Genomic DNA, 22,583 nt, shown 5'->3' on the forward strand with positions numbered 1-22,583 from the left:
CTATGCTGTTTGTAGTAGCTAACCCGCACTCCTATTTTTTTATTCATTATTAAACCTACTCCTGCATTACCCCTATTTGATTTTGTATTTATAACCCTGTAATCACCTGACCAAACGTCTTGTTCCTCCTGCCACCGAACTTCACTAATTCCCACTATATCTAACTGTAACCTATCCATTTCCCTTTTTAAATTTTCTAACCTACCTGCCCGATTAAGGGATCTGACTTTCCACGCTCCGATCCGTAGAATGCCAGTTTTCTTTCTCCTGATAACGACGCCCTCTTGAGTAGTCCCCGCCCGGAGATCCGAATGGGGGACTATTTTACATCCGGAATATTTTACCCAACAGGATGCCATCATCATTTAGTCATACAGTAGAGCTGCATGTCCTCGGGAAAAATTACGGCTGTAGTTTCCCCTTGCTTTCAGCCGTTCGCAGTACCAGCACAGCAAGGCCGTTTTGGTTAATGTTACAAGGCCAGATCAGTCAATCCTCCAGACTGTTGTCCCTGCAACTACTGAAAAGGCTGCTGCCCCTCTTCAGGAACCACATGTTTGTCTGGCCTCTCAACAGATACCCCTCCGTTGTGGTTGCACCTACGGTACGGCCATCTGTATCGCTGAGGCACGCAAGCCTCCCCACCAACGGCAAGGTCCATGATTCATGAGGAATAAAAGCACTACCAGACCCTTAAATCCGAATAAAGCTCACAACCTAGTTCATAAACTATTACCAAAGGCCAGAACCACAACTGTGCTGTAGTTAGGACTCCTTTGTTTTAAAAGATCTTCATGGGAAATTCAGATATTGAAAGGGCCCTTAAGTTAGCCGGTTACTACAAGTACATTGTAATTCAAAAACGAAATCATGGCTCCACCACATGTAACACTGTGCTTCGTTCGAGCTCCTGAATGGTGTAGCAACGTTTCTTTTTCACAGCACTCTCCAGAGACAAAGCAGCATGGCGAGAACTCAACCTGAGTTTTCAGAAAGCCCTACCTACCAGCATTCCCATCAAGAAGGAGGAGCGTGTCACTGTTGCTCGAGATATCAAGCGGTTTTACTTTGATAACCAGCCGATAGAGGAATCTACAATTGATTTGTACGCTGACGTAAGTTGGTTTCTTCATGCATCACCATATGTAAAAAAAAATCATTATGGTACGGAATACGCAAAAAAAACGAAGTATTTGGAAAATATCTCCTCGACGACTACCAAAAAACCATAGAAAAATTCATAAATTAAAATCTCACAGCGACAATTTCAAAACTGTCAGAATAAAATATTTTAAAGAGCTCTTGACAGTAAATCAGTTTAATATATACTTTCTCTTTCTGGTGACAACAGTATAGCTGTACTTATTATCTACATCTACATATTGATGGATACTCTGCAAATCACATTTAAGTGCTTGGCAGCCTTCACAATTCTCTATTATTCCAATCTTGTATAGCACGCCGAAAGAATGAACACCTATATCTTTCCGTACGAGCTCTGATGTGCCTTATTATATCGTGGTGATTGTTCCTCCCAAAGTAGGTGTCAACAAAATATTTTCATATTCGGAGGTGAAAGTTGGTGATTGGAATTTCGTAAGAAGATTACGTCGCAACGAAAAACGTCTTTCTTTTAATTATGTCCAGCAGAATTACTCCACAAACAGTTGCGCTAGATAATGCTTATTTCTTCCAGAATGACTATATAAATTTAAGTGTCACTCTTACAATAATACGATGCTACACAGTGTTTTATATAAATTACATTACTATCACTTACGCTAAAAGCATCAATATTATAGCTGGTACCCTACTAGTCTTACAGTACATAGAACGTAACGGGTTTTATAAGAGTGAATATTCCTACAGCTGCCTGAAGACAGTGCGCTAAACAACAATACATCAGCTTTTCCATCAATCGCAGACTAATAATTACAGCACTTACAAGTTGTATGTTTTTAGGTTTGGTAGTTCCTCCAAGCACATGTCGTAAGAGCGAGACATTAATGCTTAATTTCCCCTGGGGCAGCTGGTTAGATGCTGAAGTGTGGACGCATTACGGCCCTGCAGAAAACATCAGGTCGTAAAGTTTGTGGCTTGCTTGAGGGAAGACTTTTCGTCGCAGAGAAAACGACTACCACACTGATGTGTGTACCTATCAAAGTACCACATACAAAAATATCTGCACTCACATCTGTTGCACCCTTTTTAAACTGTCTTCCATAGTATATCGATAAAGCTTGGAAACAATATGTGCACGTAAGAAAATGTAAAAGTCACAAAGACATAATACACACAGTCACGCACAAGAGAGAATTTAGGTTCCACAGTAACAGCAGCAGCTGGAAGGGAGGTAATATGGAAAAAGGAATTTTCAACGATCCTGCATGTAAATCTGATAAGAATGTGGACAGAAAGTCACATATTTCGGATTCCTAATATCAGCTGCTTTTCGTCTCTGTAAGTGGGTAGTTTATTTAGGATGCCGTTCATTAAAAGCAAATAGAATAATACTCGTGGATAAATGTGTAGTTATGGTGAAGGTGTTCCTCGTAGATAAAAAGTAACAATATGGAGTTCCATGCTCAGGGTTTCTGCGGGCAGCTGTTTAAATTAGCTAATATTTTGGTAAAACATGTGGTTCACTCATCGTTAATAAGTCTATAAAATGAAATCACAAATGCAACGCCTCTAAAAGTAACTCTTACAAGAAAACTATGAGCCGTTTTCACTACTTACAACTTAATCCGACTATAGCACTAAATTATGCACCAACGAGGACGTTAGAACACTTTCCTAGTGACATTGATGCTGGTAATTAAAAAGAAATTAATAAGACAAATTTTAACCTTTTTCGCTTGACAAGTATTTTCAGCTTTTTTTAGCAAAGTCTTAAATGCTTACATTAAAAAGCTCTAAAACTACCTAATTTGAGCACAACCTTAAAACTATATCCGTTTTTTGTTATGTTTTCACTAAAAAGTGATTTCTATCTTTAAAGGTAATGTCTATTTCCATGTTTGCTTGAACTGTAGTGTTGGGTTTCCTTTCTCCATACATTACCCAAGCGTCTCATTTTACCTCATCTGTTGCTCTTTACTCTCGGCAAATAACTCCTTATAACTTCAGCAGAATATAGTTTCAGATTTATAAGATACAGATATTCATGGAATCTAACAATTTATTTCTTCATCCATTAACTAGACACCCCATTAATTGTTCTTTGGCTGCAGCAAAGCTAACTGACGTGAATGCCGAAGTATAAACTGATGGGTGAACATCTAAGAGATGCATCAAATCTAGTAAGGAGATATCCTGCATCACGCTTGTCCATTTCTCTATTACTGCTGCGGTATGGCGTCCTTATGCGGTGGGATTGACAGAAGACATTGAAAAAGTTCAAAGAACGGTAACTCTTTCTGTATTATTGTGAAATAGAAGATAGAGTGCGACGCAAATGATACGCGAATTTGGGCCGCAACCATTGAAACAAAGACGTTATTAAAACTTCCTGGCAGATTAAAACTGTGTACCGGACCGAGAGTCGAACTCGGGACCTTTGCCTTTCGCGGGCAAGTGCTTCTTTCTTCCAGGAGTGCTAGTTCTTCAAGACACGCAGGAGAGCTTCTGTGAAGTTTGGAAGGTAGGAGACGAGGTACTGGCAGAATTAAAGCTGTGTGGACGGGGCGTGAGTCGTGCTTGGGTAGCTCAGTCGGTAGAGCACTTGCCCGCGAAAGGCAAAGGTCCCGAGTTCGAGTCTCGGTCCGGCACACAGTTTTAATGTGCCAGGAAGTTTCATATCAGCGCACACTCCGCTGTAGAGTGAAAATTTCATTCTAAAGACGTTATTAGTTGCGGTGAGAGATCTTCACAAAATCTAAATCACCAATTTCCTCTTCCGAATACCACAATATTTTTTTGACTCCCAATTGCACAGGGAGGAATGGCCATCGTTATAAAGTAAGGGAAATCTATGCTTGCTCGGTTATATTCGGGTGTTCATTTTTTCCACATGCTATTCGAAATTACAACGATATAGAAATAATCTAAAAGTTGATCTGGCCTATGCCAAGCACTTAAGTATGAATTGCAGAGTAATCATATAGATATAAATATTGTGTTAAATGTTCCTTAAACCATATCCATAGATTCGAATGTAACACACTACTCTTACTATAATTCAGTTTCATTCAGTGTGAGAAACACTGTGTCAGAAAATACTGAGAAAAACGTCGTGGCCACATTTTTGTCAACAGCTCCGTGCAGATCTGCTGATCACATATCCCTCGGTGACAGCTGCCAGGATTCTCTCTTCCATGTCTGCAGCTCAGCCCGTCTACTTGTACCACTTCGACGTCGTCTCGAAACTTAACGTTTTCAAGAAACAATACGGTGGAGAACAGTTTTCTGGTAAGTGGCGATCGTTTCTTTCTTCTTACTTGTTAATCTACTGTAACAACGAAAGAAGTACGTAACAGTCCACTGCCTCTTGTAACGTAGAGGTTTTTTAGGTTCGTAACATACACTGCCAGACCAAGGACAGGTGAAGAAACTTAAAGACACGGTCGGATGTCAGTACAACTTCGTACACGTGTATGCCATCGGCGGGTGGGTAAATAATTAGTTTTTAGAAATGGATTAAAAATAGTCTCGACTCTAATAAAGCATTTATTTACAGTGATCACCGGTTTCGGTCTGAATGTAACCATCTTCACACCACTTATATCACAATGGTAGGTGTTGACAGCGAACGAAGCAGGTGTTATGATTTCATGAATGTTATAACACCTGCTCCGTTCACCGCCACCGGCTACCATAATGATATAAATGGTCTGAAGATGGTCACATACTGACCGAAGTCCGTAATCAACGTAATTAAATATTTCATTGCAGTCGAGAGCGTCTTTAATCTATTTTAAAGCGCGTTTAGCCAGACCTCTCTTTGTCCAACAGACTAGTTCTCAAAAATTACTAAATGAGTAGGGTTACAATTCCCTCTGTCAGGTAGAACGGGTACCAGTGTGCAATATAATGTTGTTTGTTTTTAGTGTAGTTACCACGACTAGTAGCGTATAGAAATGGTGCGAACAGCGTTACATGAGAGATCAATGTGAAGGATTCGGAGGTGTCGCGTGTTGTGTGGGACAGCCGTATGAGGAGCAGAAAGAGTTTGAAAGATGTTGATTGTTGGTCCCGCATTGCCTGCTGCTCGAATCGAGCAGTATTCGGATATGTAGGGCGCTCAGGTGTGACATCATCCCGATGTTGGACTACATGGGTTCGTAAGGACAGGCATATAGATCTTCAAGATTTCGGTCCACCACGTCTGACCGCTACAGGTCAGGATCGCAGTATTGTGGACAAAGTGCGTATTAATACTTTCATACGTGTATTTGCCGCCGGAGGACAAATAATAGACTCACCATAGCATCCCGTGTCATCTGGAGAAATTGGTCAGAGATTAGCAGCAGCTAGAGTCACGAGTTACTGCCCCATGTTCAACCTGCTTTCAACACCAATACAGTAAAGACTGCTTCACGACTGTGCCATGATCGGGAAACATGGAGTACTGATGAATGACGTAGTTTTGGGTTCAGTGATTAATCACAGGTCTGCACATCTCTGAATGACCATCGTCGGAGTGTATGCGGAGGGGGTCCTGCTACTATTCCAGTTATGGAGAGCCGTAGCGGTGTTACTTCTTGCATCATGGTATGGAGAGCCATCGGGTGTGACTTCAGGTAACGACTGGTTGTGAGTGAATCTGGCGGTACTATGGTATGTCGCTGCAATCCTGCGTCCCCATGTGTTATCTCTCATGCTGCCCTTTTACCATAGGACAATATCCGGTCACACATGGCATGTGTCTATAAACCGTCTGCATGATGTTAAGGTGCTTCCGTGGCCAGTAAGATCCTCACATGGGACGTCTGTGGGACCATCATGTACATCAGCACCGTCCCAATGCCAGTATCAAGGATGAGTAGCCAACCGAGACACAAGCAGAAACTGGGAAGTAACTGCTTTTGTGACATTTTACGAGTTCCTAACCAGTAGCGAACTATATAGTTTCCTCTTTGTGCTTTGATAGTTTAGTTTTTGATTTTGTGGGCGATAATTTTATATTTAATAGACACAGTCCCCGCGTTTACGTTTGTGTCGGAAAGTAAACCGAAAGTAAACCGATTATTAGAAGTACCTAAGGATGGGCGAATTATTTAATTTCAAGTGAGTGCGTTGGTAGTTAAGTTTTTGAATCTCTGCGTGTTGATCTAATTTATTAGCCACAGTCCTTGCGTTTTCGTCAGTGTCTGCACTAGAGTTCCATAGCGCGTGTCGATAGTCCTTTGTTTGTGTGTATAGTGTAATTTTCCACGGTGTTCAGTATGGACTGGGACTGCGATTGTTGTGTGCGGATGTTAGCGGACTTGGTGACACTTTACTCTCAGCTCCAGGATGTGACGGCTTCGGTTACATGACGCAGCAGTGGATGGGAATCACTGTTGTAGGCCGATCGTGGGGATCCAATGGACGTCCACCACGACACAAGAGTCCGCCAATCGGTCCGCACCGGTGGCCAGCTGCTTCCGCTGGGTTTGACCTCTTACCCATCATGGTCAAGTGGGGCGTGGCAGGCGGCGAAAGACTTCCGACAGTGCCGAACGTAGGGCCTCCCTGATACGACTGACAAAAACGTTACAGGTGCTGTCTGTGGCCGACACATACCCTCAGACAGACGCAGTCACTTGTCCTCTTTCAGAGGAAACCCGATTAGCCTGCAAGATCTGGGCAATCACAGAGGATGGGACTATTGACAGTTGGGAGCTCCACTGTTAGGCACGTCATGGGGCCCATTAGGAACATGTCTGCGAAGGAGTGGAAGAAAGCTAATGCACATTCCATGTGCATACTGGATGGAGTCATTCCAGACGGTGAACATGTCCTTCTGGATGTCATAAGAGCACAGGTTGCAGCCTACTTCTAGTGGTGGCTACGTCACTACCAATGATATTTGTCGCTTTGGATCGGAAGAGATTCTCTCTGGCTTCGAGTGGCTAACAGAACAAGGAAAGGCTGCCAGTCTTGCTCACGAGATGAAACCAGAGCTCACCATTTACAGCAGTGTCGACAGGACCGACTGCGGAACTATGGTTCAAAGCCAAGTGGGGGTGATTCTAAATCAGAGGCTCAGACGATTCTGCGACCATGTAGGCTGCAGATTCTTCGACTTGCGGCCTAAGATGGTGGGGTTTAGGATTCCGCTAAGGAGCTCAGAGGTCCGTTGCACAAATATGGTGGCTACACGGGTAGCAGGGATTGTGTGGTTTTTTAAGTTAGAGGATCTCGGGGAAACACAAAAAAAGGTGTAGGTCTGATAAAGGAAGATCGTAGATCTAGGAACCATCGCCATAACAATTGTAAACTGTTGTAGGGCTTTTGGGAAATTACTAGAGCTTCAAGCTGTAATAGAAATCACCGATGCTCAAATCGTCATAAGTACTGAAAGCTGGCTAAAGCCGGAGATACGTTCAGCCGAAATTTCTGCAAAGGACCCAACGGTGTTCAGAGAGTACAGGCTAAACACAGATGCCGGTGGTGTGTTTATTACTGTTAGAAGTAGTTTATCTCGTAGCGAAACTGAAGTAAATTGTTACTGTGAGTTAGTATGGACAGAGTTTATTCTTGGTAACCGGAATAAAATGATGATTGGATCCTTCTACTGATTGCCCAACTCATGTGGTATAATTAATGAAAGATTAAAATAAAACATGAATCCAATATCAAACACGTACAGAACTCATACAATTATAGTTATTGGTAACTTCAATTTACCCTCCATATGTTGCTGAAAATACACGTTTACCTCCGGAGGTACGCATTAAAGGTTATCTCTAATTGTGCTAAACGCATCCTCTGTAAATTACACTCCTGGAAATGGAAAAAAGAACACATTGACACCGGTGTGTCAGACCCACCATACTTGCTCCAGACACTGCGAGAGGGCTGTACAAGCAATGATCACACGCACGGCACAGCGGACACACCAGGAACCGCGGTGTTGGCCGTCGAATGGCGCTAGCTGCGCAGCATTTGTGCACCGCCGCCGTCAGTGTCAGCCAGTTTGCCGTGGCATACGCAGCTCCATCGCAGTCTTTATCACTGGTAGCATGCCGCGACAGCGTGGACGTGAACCGTATGTGCAGTTGACGGACTTTGAGCGAGGGCGTATAGTGGGCATGCGGGAGGCCGGGTGGACGTACCGCCGAATTGCTCAACACGTGGGGCGTGAGGTCTCCACAGTACATCGATGTTGTCGCCAGTGGTCGGCGGAAGGTGCACGTGCCCGTCGACCTGGGACCGGACCGCAGCGACGCACGGATGCACGCCAAGACCGTAGGATCCTACGCAGTGCCGTAGGGGACCGCACCGTCACTTCCCAGCAAATTAGGGACACTGTTGCTCCTGGGGTATCGGCGAGGACCATTCGCAACCGTCTCCATGAAGCTGGGCTACGGTCCCGCACACCGTTAGGCCGTCTTCTGCTCACGCCCCAACATCGTGCAGCCCGCCTCCAGTGGTGTCGCGACAGGCGTGAATGGAGGGACGAATGGAGACGTGTCGTCTTCAGCGATGAGAGTCGCTTCTGCCTTGGTGCCAATGATGGTCGTATGCGTGTTTGGCGCCGTGCAGGTGAGCGCCACAATCAGGACTGCATACGACCGAGGCACACAGGGCCAACACCGGCATCATGGTGTTGGGAGCGATCTCCTACACTGGCCGTACACCACTGGTGATCGTCGAGGGACACTGAATAGTGCACGTTACATCCAAACCGTCATCGAACCCATCGTTCTACCATTCCTAGACCGGCAAGGGAACTTGCTGTTCCAACAGGACAATGCACGTCCGCATGTATCCCGTGCCACCCAACGTGCTCTAGAAGGTGTAAGTCAACTACCCTGGCCAGCAAGATCTCCGGATCTGTCCCTCATTGAGCATGTTTGGGACTGGATGAAGCGTCGTCTCACGCGGTCTGCACGTCCAGCACGAACGCTGGTCCAACTGAGGCGCCAGGTGGAAATGGCATGGCAAGCCGTTCCACAGGACTACATCCAGCATCTCTACGATCGTCTCCATGGGAGAATAGCAGCCTGCATTGCTGCGAAAGGTGGATATACACTGTACTAGTGCCGACATTGTGCATGCTCTGTTGCCTGTGTCTATGTACCTGTGGTTCTGTCAGTGTGATCATGTGATGTATCTGACCCCAGGAATGTGTTAATAAAGTTTCCCCTTCCTGGGGCAATGAATTCACGGTGTTCTTATTTCAATTTCCAGGAGTGTATTTAGAGCAGTTAATTCATGATGCCATTGCAACAGTAAATGTTTGTGAAAACACATTTCACCTTTTAGCTACAAATAATCTTGAGCTAATAACGAGCATCAAAACGGTTACAGGGATCAGTAAACACAAAGTTGTCGCAGTGAGACTCAATAATGTAACTCCCAAATCGTCTAAAAATAAACTAAAGTTACACCTGCTCAAAAAAATCACATAAAAATTCGCTTGACAGCATCTTGAGAGCCAGTCTCCTCTCCTTCTAAATTGACAATGTAAGTGTTGGCCAGATGTGGCTTGAAGGTTTGAATTCAAATAAATAGAATCGACAGCATTTGAAAGATGCATATACCAAACAGATTCACGAACTACGTTCCCCCTTGGTACACCAAACGAGTCAGAACACTGTTGCAGAAGCAATGGGAAAAGCAAGACGAATTTAAACGAACGTAAAATACCCAAGATTGCGCGGACTTCAATGCCAGATACTTGTAATAATTTCCACAACGAAACTTGGTCTCGAAATATAGAACATCCAAAGACATTCAGATCGTATGTGAAGTATGCTAGCGGAAAGAGAGTCGATGCCTTCGTAATAGCTATAGAAATACTGTCGATGACAGTGCTGCTAAAGCAGAGTTACTTAACAAAGCCTTCCGAAATTACTTCACCAAAGAAGACGAAGTAAATAATCCAGAATTCAAATCAAGAACAGCTGCCAATGTGAAGAACTTACAGGTCGGTATCCTCGGAGTTGTGAAGTAACTTAAATCACTTAATAAAAACAAGTCTTCCATTTCAGACTTTATACCAGTTGCGTTCCTTTCAGAGTACTGTGACGCAATAGGTCCACTGAAACATAGCAACCGCTTGCTCGACGAAAGATCCGTATACAAAGGCTGGAAAACTGCACTGCCACACGAGAAAGATAAAAGGAGTAATATGCAGCAGTATTTTGAAACTTATATTGTGTTCAAACATTATGAATTACCCCGAAGAGAGTGGTCTATTGACACATGGCCAACTTGGATTTAGAAAACATCGTTCTTGTGAAACACAACTAGCTCTTCACTAACACGAAGTTTTGAATACTACTGACGAGGTATTCCAAATTGATTTCGTATTTCTAGATTCCTAGAAGGATTCTGATACTATTTCTCACAAGCTACATGTAATCAAATTGCGTGCGTGTGGAATATCGTCTCAGGTATACGACTTGATTCGCGATTTTTCGTCAGATAGGTCACATTTCGTATTAATTGACGGAAAGTCGTGGGGTAAAACTGAAGCGATATCTGGCGTTCCAGAAGGTAGTGTTATACGCCCTCTGCTGTTTCTTACCTACAAACGATTTAGGAGACAATATGAGCAGTCGTATTTGGTGTTTGTATATGATGCAGTCGTTCATCGTCTAATAAAATCATCTGAAGATTAAAGCAAATTGCTAAACGATTTTCAAAAGATGTCTGTATGGTGCGAAAACTGTCAATTGACTCTAAATAGTGAAAGGTGTTAAGTCATCCACATGAGAGCTGAAAAGAATGCCTTATAGTTTGGTTAAATGATAAATCAATCAAATCTAAAGGCCGTAAACTCATCTAAATATTTATGAACTACAATTACGAACAACTTAAATTAGAAAGAACACGTAGAAAATGTTGTGAGCAAGGCGAACCAAACACTGCAATTTGTTGGCAGAAAATGAAACAGCTCTGCTAAAGAGACAGCCTACACTAAGCTTGTAGTGGTCTATACGACCAATAGTTAATAACATAGGATGCCCTTCTTTCAATCTTAATAAGAAACTGAATATGCTTTAAAACAGTTCTATACATATGACGAGGCTTTTTCAGTGAAAAATACCTTTGAGTTAGTAACAGGAATACATAATATTACCATACCGATAACAGCCAGATTTTCCCCATCAGACATTAAAAACTTGTATACCAATGTTCCGGTGGCAGAAACAATCGAAATTATTAGAGAAAACCTTATACGCCATAAGGCCCTTAATTACGATGAAATAACTGAATTAATGCATCTTCTTGAGACAACCTTAAGTTTTCACTGTTTTTCGTTTAATGATCGGATATATCAGCAGAAAGGCGGCCTATCTATGGGCAATTCACTGGCAGGAACGATAGCCGACATTTTCATCAATAATAAAGAAGTTATGTTTTTGAAAGATCATCCGTCCATACGCCAAAAAATTATATACTATAAGCGATATGATAATGACATTCTAATATTATTTGACGGTACAATAGAGGAGATAAGTAATTTGACGGAAATGTTGAACAGCATACATCGAAAACTTACTTTCATGGTTGAGCATGAACAACATAGATCTATAAACTATTTAGACCCAACTATTTTTTGCGATAATGGACACCACAACTTTGTCGTCTATCGGAAACCTACCACTACAGATACCATTATCACTGCAAAGTCATGCCCCCCAAATAGATGTAAAAAAGCTTTCTTCTTCACAATGATACATAGGTTGAATAGAATACCACTAATATCGGAACAGAGACAGAAAGAGATTAACATATTAAAGCGAATTGCGATATGTAATGGATATAACGCAAATATAGTAGAGACGATACAACAGAAAATATACGTCAGACAGGCGAAAATACCCGAAAAGAGAACTCCTGTGAAGATGCTGTATATGGGGACTATATCAGATAAGATAAACAAACTGTTCAAGAATTCGGATGTTGCGATTGCTTTCTCTACAAATACCATAGCTAATAGTCTTAGGCACAGTATAGGAGATGTTAAAAATAAGATGCTTGCTAAATCAGGAACTTATACATTGACTTGTACAGATTGTAGCAAAATTTACATAGAGCAAACAGGGAGAAGTTTTAATACCAGATTGAAAGAACATACATCAGGAACAGCACGTAATAAATCACTCTTCGGACAGCATTTAGATATGTAAAAACATGCAGAAATCAATATAAGGGAAAATCTGAAGATACTGCCTGTAACCCAAAATGGACCTATAATGGATATTCTAGAGAACCTAGAAATTTTTATACATAATAAACGGAATCCGGCACAGATGCTGAATGAACAAATAGAGATCACGATAAAAAAATTTTCGAGCTATCCGAAAATATTGTGCTACTTTTCCTTTTATTATTTTAATACCTTCATTCCTTAAACGGGTATTACAAACGTGTCGTAAACTTTTATCCTATCTTTAGATTTTTTAGGTTATCCATGATTGTAGATATTTCCATAACCCCAAATAAGTGACAACTTCTCTGTGGATGAAGAGCCATGACATACCGCTACCACGGCAACGGACGACTGGTATACGCTTTGTAATCCATGGCAACGGCGTCCTCATCACAAGGAGTAGAGGGCTTGGTAGTCCTTCCATATTAGCCGTTTTAGTAAATTGACTCATATGTTTTCTACGTAAATGTAGGAATAGATATATTATAATACAAGACGACACCAGTTTTGTGTGTCACAAATTGTTTTACTTTACATTATGGCACATAATGTAATATACGTTTACGAATTTTACGAGTTGACTACGGAATATTCGTTATTATTTTCTAAGTAACACTCTTTTTAAATGGAATGGTTCCGTTTTCTGTTATTACTGTCACTTAAATTTATGTTAAACTAAGGTGACTAGTAATTACATATAATAAGCTGTATTAAATGTCGTTGATCGCCGCTAGGGGTGTTGCCGTCTATTCACGTCATCTCAGCACGCTATTTAAACCCATACGATGGGTTAATCTCGCATAGTTTCCTGCCGTTATGTAGACAGGAGTGACACCACCAGCAGTCGACCAATGGGTAACATATTTAAAATCTACGTAATTTTAGCTGTTGTATAATGGAGTCTTTCTGACGGATATCTATAATTTCACAGTGTAAACGCCCAGAAGATGTCCCCTACGTCGCGTTGAAACCGGTTGGCAGTATAATAATAATAAATGCGATTAAGACTGTTTTTGAATGATTGCTTAATTATACTAATCGCTGCTTCATCTCCGCAACCATGTTGTCGAAAAAAGCTTTTCGTTCACCCACAGGACATCGTGTTACGACTCAAATGGTGCGCAATAGGCTGCATGATTTGCAACTTCACTCCCGACGTCCATGGCGATGTCCATCTTTGCAGCCACGTAACCATACAGCGTGATACAGACGGGCCCAACAACATTCCCAACGGACCGCTCAGGAGTGGCGTCATGTTCTCTTCGCCGATGAGTGTCGCATATGCCTTAAACCAGACAATCGTCGGAGACGTGTTTGGTGGCAACCCTGTCCCCCCCACCACCATCACCACCAACCTCTAAACTCCTGCTTCCCGATACTTGTCTCCATAACCAAACTAACAGATCTTTCGTGCACCAGGATGTATCCTAGCTACCAACACTTCTTTAAGATGTTCCATGCAAATATTATTTTCACTAGTTCGTATTTACCTGCTCATTAGTTACTCGAGCTTCCCATCTAATCTTCATTACTTTTCTGTAACATAACATTTCAAAATCTCCTGCACTCTTCCTGTCTGAATTACTTATCGTCCACTTTTCACTTCCGTACAACATTCCAGATAAATAATTCCTAACACTTATATTTATTAGGCTGATGCTAAAGCTCGTAGCGCTGTTTTTCTTTATTTATCGACAGCCATTTTTATTATTTGTAGTTCATTGTAGCTATCTGAGTATACACATTGTCTTTATGTCATCTGCAGATAATGAATTCAGCTGTGGACGCAATAAAATGGAGTGTCAAGTGGAGGAACCGTACAATTTCCGACATATTCTTCGGTATGAATTCGATAGAAGGGTGTCAGCAGCGGAGGCAGCCAGATTTCGTATATGGGGATAACACCACCGGACAGAGCACGTAAGGAAAATGGTTTTCCCGCTTTAAGGACGATCCTTTTAACATTAGTGACTCTCCGCGTACGGGAAGACTTTCGGGGTTTGATGAAGATCGTTTAAGCGCCTGTAATGAAGCACGTCACCGACCGTTCCTATCCTGCGTCATTCCTGGTAACAAGGAAAGCTGTCCTTATGCTAACACAATAAAATAAAGTAATGGGTGAGCACAAATGATGCAATAACTCCCCTGTACAAAGACCTGCAGCCATTCAAACAAATAGCGTTATGCTTCTGGTGGAACAGCGACCGTGTGGTGTGCTACGAATTGCTTCCCCGAGTTCTAATCATCTCTGCTGACATTTATTGTCAACTAGTGAGATGTCTTACAGGCACAGTCGAAGAACGACCAGGACGACTGCGTCAAGTGATGCTACTCCACGATAATACCCACCAGCATTCTGCTAGACTGACGAAACACGTTACGTAGGAGTTGGACCGGGAAATCATTCCGCAGCCACCTTATTCACCTTATCTTGCGCCGTTTGATTTTCGCCTTTTCCGTTCTCTAGCGATCAATCTTCATGGAAATTTCTTCCTAGATGAAAATGTATTCCGAACGTGGCTCGACAGGTTCTTCATCTGAAAACCACGTGGTTTCTATAGTCGCGGGGTTGGTAAGTTAACCCAACGTTGGCAGACTGTTGTAAATCGTGAATTAGATTGGCTTATTGATGATTAAAGTCTCCGTCATGTGTATCTGTTGTGTTTATTAAACTTACTGAAAAACGATACGAACTTATGCACCCAACCAATTCATTAACCGCTACCAAATTTCTCTTTTCCAGAAACGCGTTTCGTGCTATGGCCAGTTTCCATTCCATATTCTCTATACTTCGGCCGGCGTCAGTGACCTTACTGCTCAAGTAACAAAACTCATCTGCTGTTTTTAGTGTCTCACTTATTAACATAATTCTTTTAGCTTATCCTGATTTAATTCGACTATATTCCTTTACCACTTCTTTACTTTTGTCGATTTTCATCTCATAGCTTCTTTTAAAAACAGTATCTATTCCATTCAGCTACTTTACTGAGGGCTTCGCTCCCTGTGACAGAATTAATGTTAAGGGACAACCTCAAAGAGCTTGTTTCTTCTCCCTGAACTTTAACTCCTTCTCTAAATTTCTCCGTGGCTTTCTTTGCATCTTTCTCGTTTCACACACTGAGTATGTTCGGGGATAGGCTACAACTCTGTCTCACTTCCGTTTCAACTACAGTATCTCTTGCTGTGCTTCGATTCTCATAACTTATGACAGGTTTCTATAAAAGTTTTAAATAAGCTTCCACTTCGTGTATCTCACCCCTACTAACTTCATAATTTCACAGCGTGTATTCCAATCAACACTGTCGAAAGCCTTCTCTAATGCTACAATTGCTATGTACGTTGGTTTTCGTTTGTTTAGCCTATCCTTTAAGATAAGTCGTAGGGTAAGTATTGTCTTGTTGTTCCTACAGTTCTCTGGAACCCAAACTGCGTATCTCCGTGGCCAGCGTCTACGAGTTCTCCATTCTTCTGCAAGTAATGTGTCAGTATCTTACGACAATTCCTCACCGAACTAATAGTAAGGTAGTATTCACACGTGACAGTATGCGCCTTTTTTGAAACTGAAATTGTTACATTCTTTATGAAGTCTGAGGATATTTCGGGCTTTTAGCTATCACGCACACTAAGAAGAATACTTTTGTCATGGCTGGCTCTCTCTAACATCTCAATAATTCTGAGGAAATACCTTCTCAAGGATCCCTGCTCTTGTCATTTCTCTGTCGAATGCTTCTCGTAGCTTCGTATAACAGGTCTCCCGTGTAAAATACGTTTAAAAATATAAGATGCTACATGAATGGCTTAAGAGATACGTCAGTTACTTCGTTGTACAGTTTTTTGTTAGTGCTAACAACTCTGCCAAAATTTGTGGCTTATGCGATGGAGCAGTAGTTTCGTTGTGAGAACATATGATTCAGCCCCATGAAAATGATAACTCCTTTCTTAGTATTTCTTGATTTTAGAGATCCTGATATTTCTTGGTTTTAGATATCCTGTAGGAATGTACTCTCGACTGACTAACAAATGTATGGCCTTTCTTAAGAGATGCACATCTTGTTATCAAGGGATCATTGTTTATAAAAAAAAAGTTCAAATGTGTGTGAATTTCTAAGGGACCAAACTGCTGAGGTCATCGGCCCGGAGTTATACACACGACTTGAACTAACTTATGCTAAGAGCAACACACACAACCATGCCCGATGCAGGACTCGAACCTCCGGCGGGAGGAGCCGCGCAATCCGTGACATGGCGCCTCAAACCTCGTGGCCGTTCCTCGCAGTTATTTATATTTATGATGGCATACGAGGTATTACAAAATGATGTTAAGTACTTATGTAGCTTTGAATAAAAATATTGTTATTAGTCGTGTATTAAAGTAAAAAATACATAAATCAGACTCTGTAACATTTGTTTTTCACTTCCGTAAGAATTTGTAAAAGTTCCCTTGATTAGAGATGTAATATGTGACATTTACGACGTGTCTTTTGCGAAAGATGAATACCTGATATACGTCACCTAGTAGCAGAAGCATCAAAATGGCAAACAAATACAGAAATGAAGAAGGCTGAATAACAAATACCAGGCACTTAAACGGTTCCAGTTGTCATCAGTATGCGTAAGAAGATGTTAATTAAAAAGCACACGGTAATGTGTGTTCCCTGAAGATCGTAATTAGAAGATGTTTACGGGTTCAGTAGAAGAGTCTTCAACATTATTCAATACCGTTCTTTCTCGCATTTCGTGTAGACGTGTTAACTGTGCGGTGAGTGAGATCCATTGCGCGTAGTACGTGACGGTGATGTAATATTGACCCTGTATTGAAGGCTAGGGTAATCAGACAATTGTACCTGGACTGAACGCACATGTCACCCAGCCACAACAAGTTCTACGAAGTGTAACGTCAAGAATAAAAGGCAGTTTTTTAGCCACTGACGATGTCCAAAGTTGACATCCAGCACATTGACCGAAGTTGGCTCAGCACACAGCTCGTGGTCGTGCGGTAGCGTTCTCGCTTACCACGCCCGGGTTCCCGTGTTCGATTCCCGGCGGGGTGTTGTGTGATGTCCTTAGGTTAGTTAGGTTTAAGTAATCTTAAGTTCTCGGGGACTGATGACCATCGATGTTAAGTCCCATAGTGCTCAGAGCCATTTGAACCATTTGGCTCAGCACGACTCACTGACAGGAAGACATAATCGGCAGATTGAGCAGGCATAGAGTGCAGACTACACTCCTCAAAGCAAAGTGTCCATGTGTGCCAGCCAACGTCTAGGACAGATGACCGGTAGTAGTTACGCCGCCCAGATCTTCGGAACAGTGGATCCACTTAATGATGGCAGACCAGCACGATTTAGCTCTGATGTACGACGCTTGTAGCGAGGAGAGAACAGTATGCACTCAACAACAAAAAGATAGTTTTATGTCAGTCGAGATTGTGCAATGAAGAGTACAGACATACATGCTAGCTTTGAAAACGTTTCAAATCACTGAGCTACCTATGCAGCTGCTACCGCTGATTACAAGGGGTACTGAGGATCCATACCCACCACACCCTGTGGTTTGTTCGTATTTTTAAATGCAAAGACACTGGATGATGAAGAGACATATTTCAAATGTTTTGGTATTCCGTTTGTTTGCATTTCACGTGTGGTATACCAGGTAGTGCATATGCCACAGGGGTGCATATGGTAGGCACTGAAAAGAACTTAAGTTCTTGGGACAGGCTAAAAATACTTCAGTTATATTTATTAGCACCTTTGGTCTCCTACTGTGCTTCAGTAATATTAGTAAAAATTGCAGCACCCACTATGAATGGCCTTAACGAATCCTACCTCGTATTTTACCAGAATAAATCGTCCATATTACAGAGGGGTAGCTTGGCATTGCACTGTACTGACAGGGAAAGGCAGCGATACAACATGCTCAGGAACTGTAGCGCCGACTATTGAACTGGAAAGGTGAAAGCAAGTGCCAATACGCCTCGTTCACGTCAGAGGTCATAATATTGTTATATTTGTTGAGTATAACGGAGAAGAAACTTCTAGTCTCGGGAAATAGGTTTTTCGTACCATAAAATATCAATTAGCACAGGCCATACAGCAATAATAAACTGCACCAGTGGTACCAGTGAATTTAAATCACTCTTACGCAAAGACACGACAATAATGAACTTATACTACACATTGGGATGATCGCCAGGTACACATACGATCGTAACGCCTCATAGTCTATGATGTTGGGTTGATGTAAGAGCGTTGCATCAACTGTGAATTTGTCTGTGTAGACGGTTCGATATGGTTTGCTGCAGGCTGTGGGGAAACCGTTCCGTTAGCTTCTATTGTTCAGAAACGACGAACATGGGAACAGCAAAGGCATGCGGAGAGAACAAATGTCGAACAGTGATGAGAGCATGTTTGTTACATGCTAATGGGATGGACTCTATCAATAAACCAGTGTTTTTGAGTGTAACACCAGACAAATTCCACGTATGATGATTTGAGCCACGCTGGATACAATGCACGGTTCTGACTCCGATGTACGAGGGTTATTCGGAAAGTAAGGAACGATCGGTCTCGAAATGGAAAATACAGTGAAAGTCTGATGAAGCTTTGCACAGTTGCGTTGGGCACTGTGTCTAGTACGCCCGTCGATGACATCATGTCGCTCTTTCAGTTCTGAGCTCACAGTGAAATGGCTAGAAATTAGCGCCTTCCGCCAAGTATGAGAGACTGGGGAAAGATTTCGCCTGAAACTATGCAGTCCACATAACATAACTCTCATGCGTTCGTTCTACTCGACTATTCTCGGTCGCACTCTGCAGGCGCAATGAAGATGCTCCTACAGCGTTTTCGACGGGAAGAGTTTGATCACCCACAATACAGCTGATAATTGGCTACCACTGAGGTTCATCCCTGCCCAAATGAACTGCTGTATATGAAGACAATATTTCGACAAAGACAACGACCTGCAGTCCAGAGTAGAAAAATGTGGAAAAGCACTGGCGGCTGCCTTCTATAACGAGAGAAATGAAAAGTTGGTACAACGCTACGACGGATGTGTAAGTCTGTGCGGCGATTGTGTAGAGTAGTAGCTCGAAGGTGTAGCTAACTGTTGCAAATAAAACAGTTTTGATTTGCAATGCGGTTTCCATTTCGCGACCTATCGTTCCTTACTTTCCGAATAGCCTTCGTATATCAAACCACAGGTGGCTACGCCTAACTGAGAAGTACCTGAGGCCAAGGCGCTTTACTCTACAAGACATGTTTAGGGACAACTGGTATCAGTCATATATGGTGGGGAACGTCAGGCCTTTTTAGAGGTAAAACGTGTAACATCTACAACCTGCACTTACCCCACCCGACATGGCACGCATAAAACATTTTTGGGATGTGGTTGGTCGTTGTAATATAATATTCGAATTTCTTTTTAATTTACTGTTATTACAGAGTGTTATTTTTTTCAGGTAGACACTTCATCTTCCTTCTCTTTTTTGTCTTTGTGGTTGGCTTTGCCTTCACGTGGACTGAAGTACATGACAGAAGTACGCTGAGGAGGTGTCTAACACTGATAGTTGCCGTAAGTTGTAACTGAAATAATATTCTGGAGATTTCATGTTCTAGTGTACATAACCATTAACTGGCCAAGCCATTACCACACTAGAATGAGATTTCCACTTTACAGCGGAGTGAACTACCCAAGCACGACTCACGAACCGTCCTCACAGATTTACTTCTGCCAGTACCTCGTCTCCACCTTCCAAACTTTGCAGAAGGTCACCTGCGAACCTTGCAGAACTAGCACTCTTGCGGAGACATGGCTTAGCCACAGCCTGGGGGATGTTTCCAGAATGAGATTTCCACTGGCAGAGCACTTGCACACGAAAGACAAAGGTCCCGAGTTCGAGTCTCGGTCCGGTACACAGTTTTAATCTGCCAGGAAGTTTCAGTACCACACTCACCGTACCAGATGGTCCATGCAAGCCGTCCTCTGTATTCTTATGTTTTCTGCATATGTTTACGCAAGAAGCGTTGCCTCGCCACTGCTGTCCAAAGGGGAAGTTCACGAACAAGCCAACCTCCACTAAGCTGTACCGCCCTCTGCGTGCGTGTTCGTCCTGGTTCCTCTCTGACAAGGTCGCGTTGCCCTGTGTGTGTAATTTGAGTCAGGGCTTACAGTCGAACAGGTAACAACTGCAGTGTACACCATTGAAGCCTACACCGATATGATACTGGTCTATAGAGAGACACACCGCAACGTAACTGAGGACCGAGGGCTGCGTCCACAACGTTTCCCAGCGTGACGTCTACCTTCTGCGCATGTTTTAGACGTACAGAGATGCATTTGAGAACGGAGGAAGCATTATAGGCCAACATGTCGTGGAAAGACCAATCCGCGACTCACCCGATGTTGCCGGAACGTTACTAAGTATTTTGGAGCACGTCTCATGCACGGTAAGCATAGCTTAAATCAAAATAACTTGTACGTACAATATAGTATAAACGGAAGTACTATCGAGCTATTGCACTCAGGTTGCGGTGTTATTTGTACCTATAATAATAATAATTAAAATTATATCATTGTTTCTTATTATTGTTATTAATATTACGAAAATCATTAGATCTTGCCCATTAGTACCTATTTCTCATCGTAATTAGTACAAAGAAGAGCTACAGCGGATCTGGGGATATGGAGGTCATCGGTACAACGGATTCTGGATGAACGAAAGTGGACCCCTTTAAGCTGCACCTACACCAATAGCTATAATGAAACGATTTCCAAAATGGGCTGTTATTCTACAGACGTATCGCAAATAAATTAGCCGTAAATTAGAATTTCGTCAGGTAGATTTTATGGGGAGATGAATGCTATTTTATTCGGCTTCTAAATTAAATAGCCGGCTGTATTTGCAATTCCTACAGAATGAACCGAGTTTTAGGCATCTCCTAGAAGACACCCAGTTCATTTAGATGTGGGGCAATGTTTCAGCACGATGGTGCACCACCCCATTACTGTAGAGAGGTTAGGGAATATCTCAAACAATGTGCACCCCGAACGGTGGACAGATCGTGGTCGTTTCATTCGATGGCCATCAAGATCGCCTGATTTAACGCACTTGGATTTTTTCTTATGTGGTTATATGAAAGCCAGGGTTTACGAAACGGAACCAGATAATACATCGTACTTACGCCTCATTATCGGCAGGAATGTTAACAGGTGTCCATGCAAGTACAGAGAGGCGCTTACTTCAATGCATCCAACAAGGCGGATATGCATTTGAATATTTGTATTATGAATAATGCAGTTATGATTGTCTGTCAGTCTATAACACAATTTTAAAGGAACATTATTTATGATATTCGTTATATTCATTGTTATTTGTTGCAATCAGAGGTGTGATAGCATTTATGTAATACTTCCAATTGTTAAGCATGTACTGGTATGTTGTTAATAAATTAGCTGCCATATTTTGATATGGCATGAGACGTACAATTAATATGCTTTGGCCTGGGTGCGCATTGTTTTGGCCAATCATTCTTCTACACTGACATATTTCTCGAGCCCAAAAATCGAACTCAGCAGCCCTCCTACAAAAACCAAGTTTTCTAGCAATCAGCCACAGGACCAGCTGTAGCTGTAAAGTGTTTGATTTCAAGCAATGGTCTTGTGTTTAGTAGGGTCTTGTCTCTGTTGGTGCGGGGTTACCTTTCCTGTTGTGTTTAGGTAAATCTCTCGGCGCCTGTGATATCTGGGATTAACTTAAGTCGATGGAGGACGGCGTGCCTGGGTCACCTGCAACAAGTATAATAATATTTGTAAATATGGGACTTCTCTAACTATAAGAATAATAGTGTTTGTGAGAAATTCTAACAACAACGGTAGCATTTATTCCATCGAACACTTATTTCACAAACCGACGTTACTCTAGCAATAAGTCACTTCTCATTCAGGTACCTAACACACCAGAGTGGGTAACCATTGAGACATTATCGCAAAAGCAGTGAGACAACTCCGGGAGCGATAAGGTATGTGCTCTGGGCGCCTCTGACTGCTATCTAGACATAATGGATGCTCGGACAATTATCACGAAGCAACTAATAAAATTTTGAAGCAATTGTATAGTAATACGGGAAACTTGTTCGTCGTGGTCTTCCGGCACATACCATTCAAGTTTTGTGGACTAATATTTAAGCATTTGGAGGGAGATTTCGTAGGTACACATCTTGATCTTCTTTGCGTCCTTCTTTCGGTGATGACACTGGGTTCTTTTTAGAATAGT

At 42.2% G+C, this 22,583-nt stretch overlaps 1 protein-coding gene across 1 annotated transcript in view; it reads left to right on the forward strand.

Annotated features, from left to right (window-relative positions):
* The window catches only part of LOC126457726 (juvenile hormone esterase-like), a 79,185-nt gene that overhangs the window by 53,882 nt on the left and 2,720 nt on the right, over positions 1 to 22,583 (forward strand). Inside the window, exons 7-8 of the mRNA XM_050094262.1 lie at positions 943 to 1,115; positions 4,257 to 4,410. Coding sequence (XP_049950219.1) covers positions 943 to 1,115; positions 4,257 to 4,410 — 327 coding nt within the window. The remainder of the gene's footprint in view (positions 1 to 942; positions 1,116 to 4,256; positions 4,411 to 22,583) is intronic.

Source organism: Schistocerca serialis, chromosome 2, assembly GCF_023864345.2.
Source record: "Schistocerca serialis cubense isolate TAMUIC-IGC-003099 chromosome 2, iqSchSeri2.2, whole genome shotgun sequence".
Lineage (NCBI taxonomy): Eukaryota > Metazoa > Arthropoda > Insecta > Orthoptera > Acrididae > Schistocerca > Schistocerca serialis.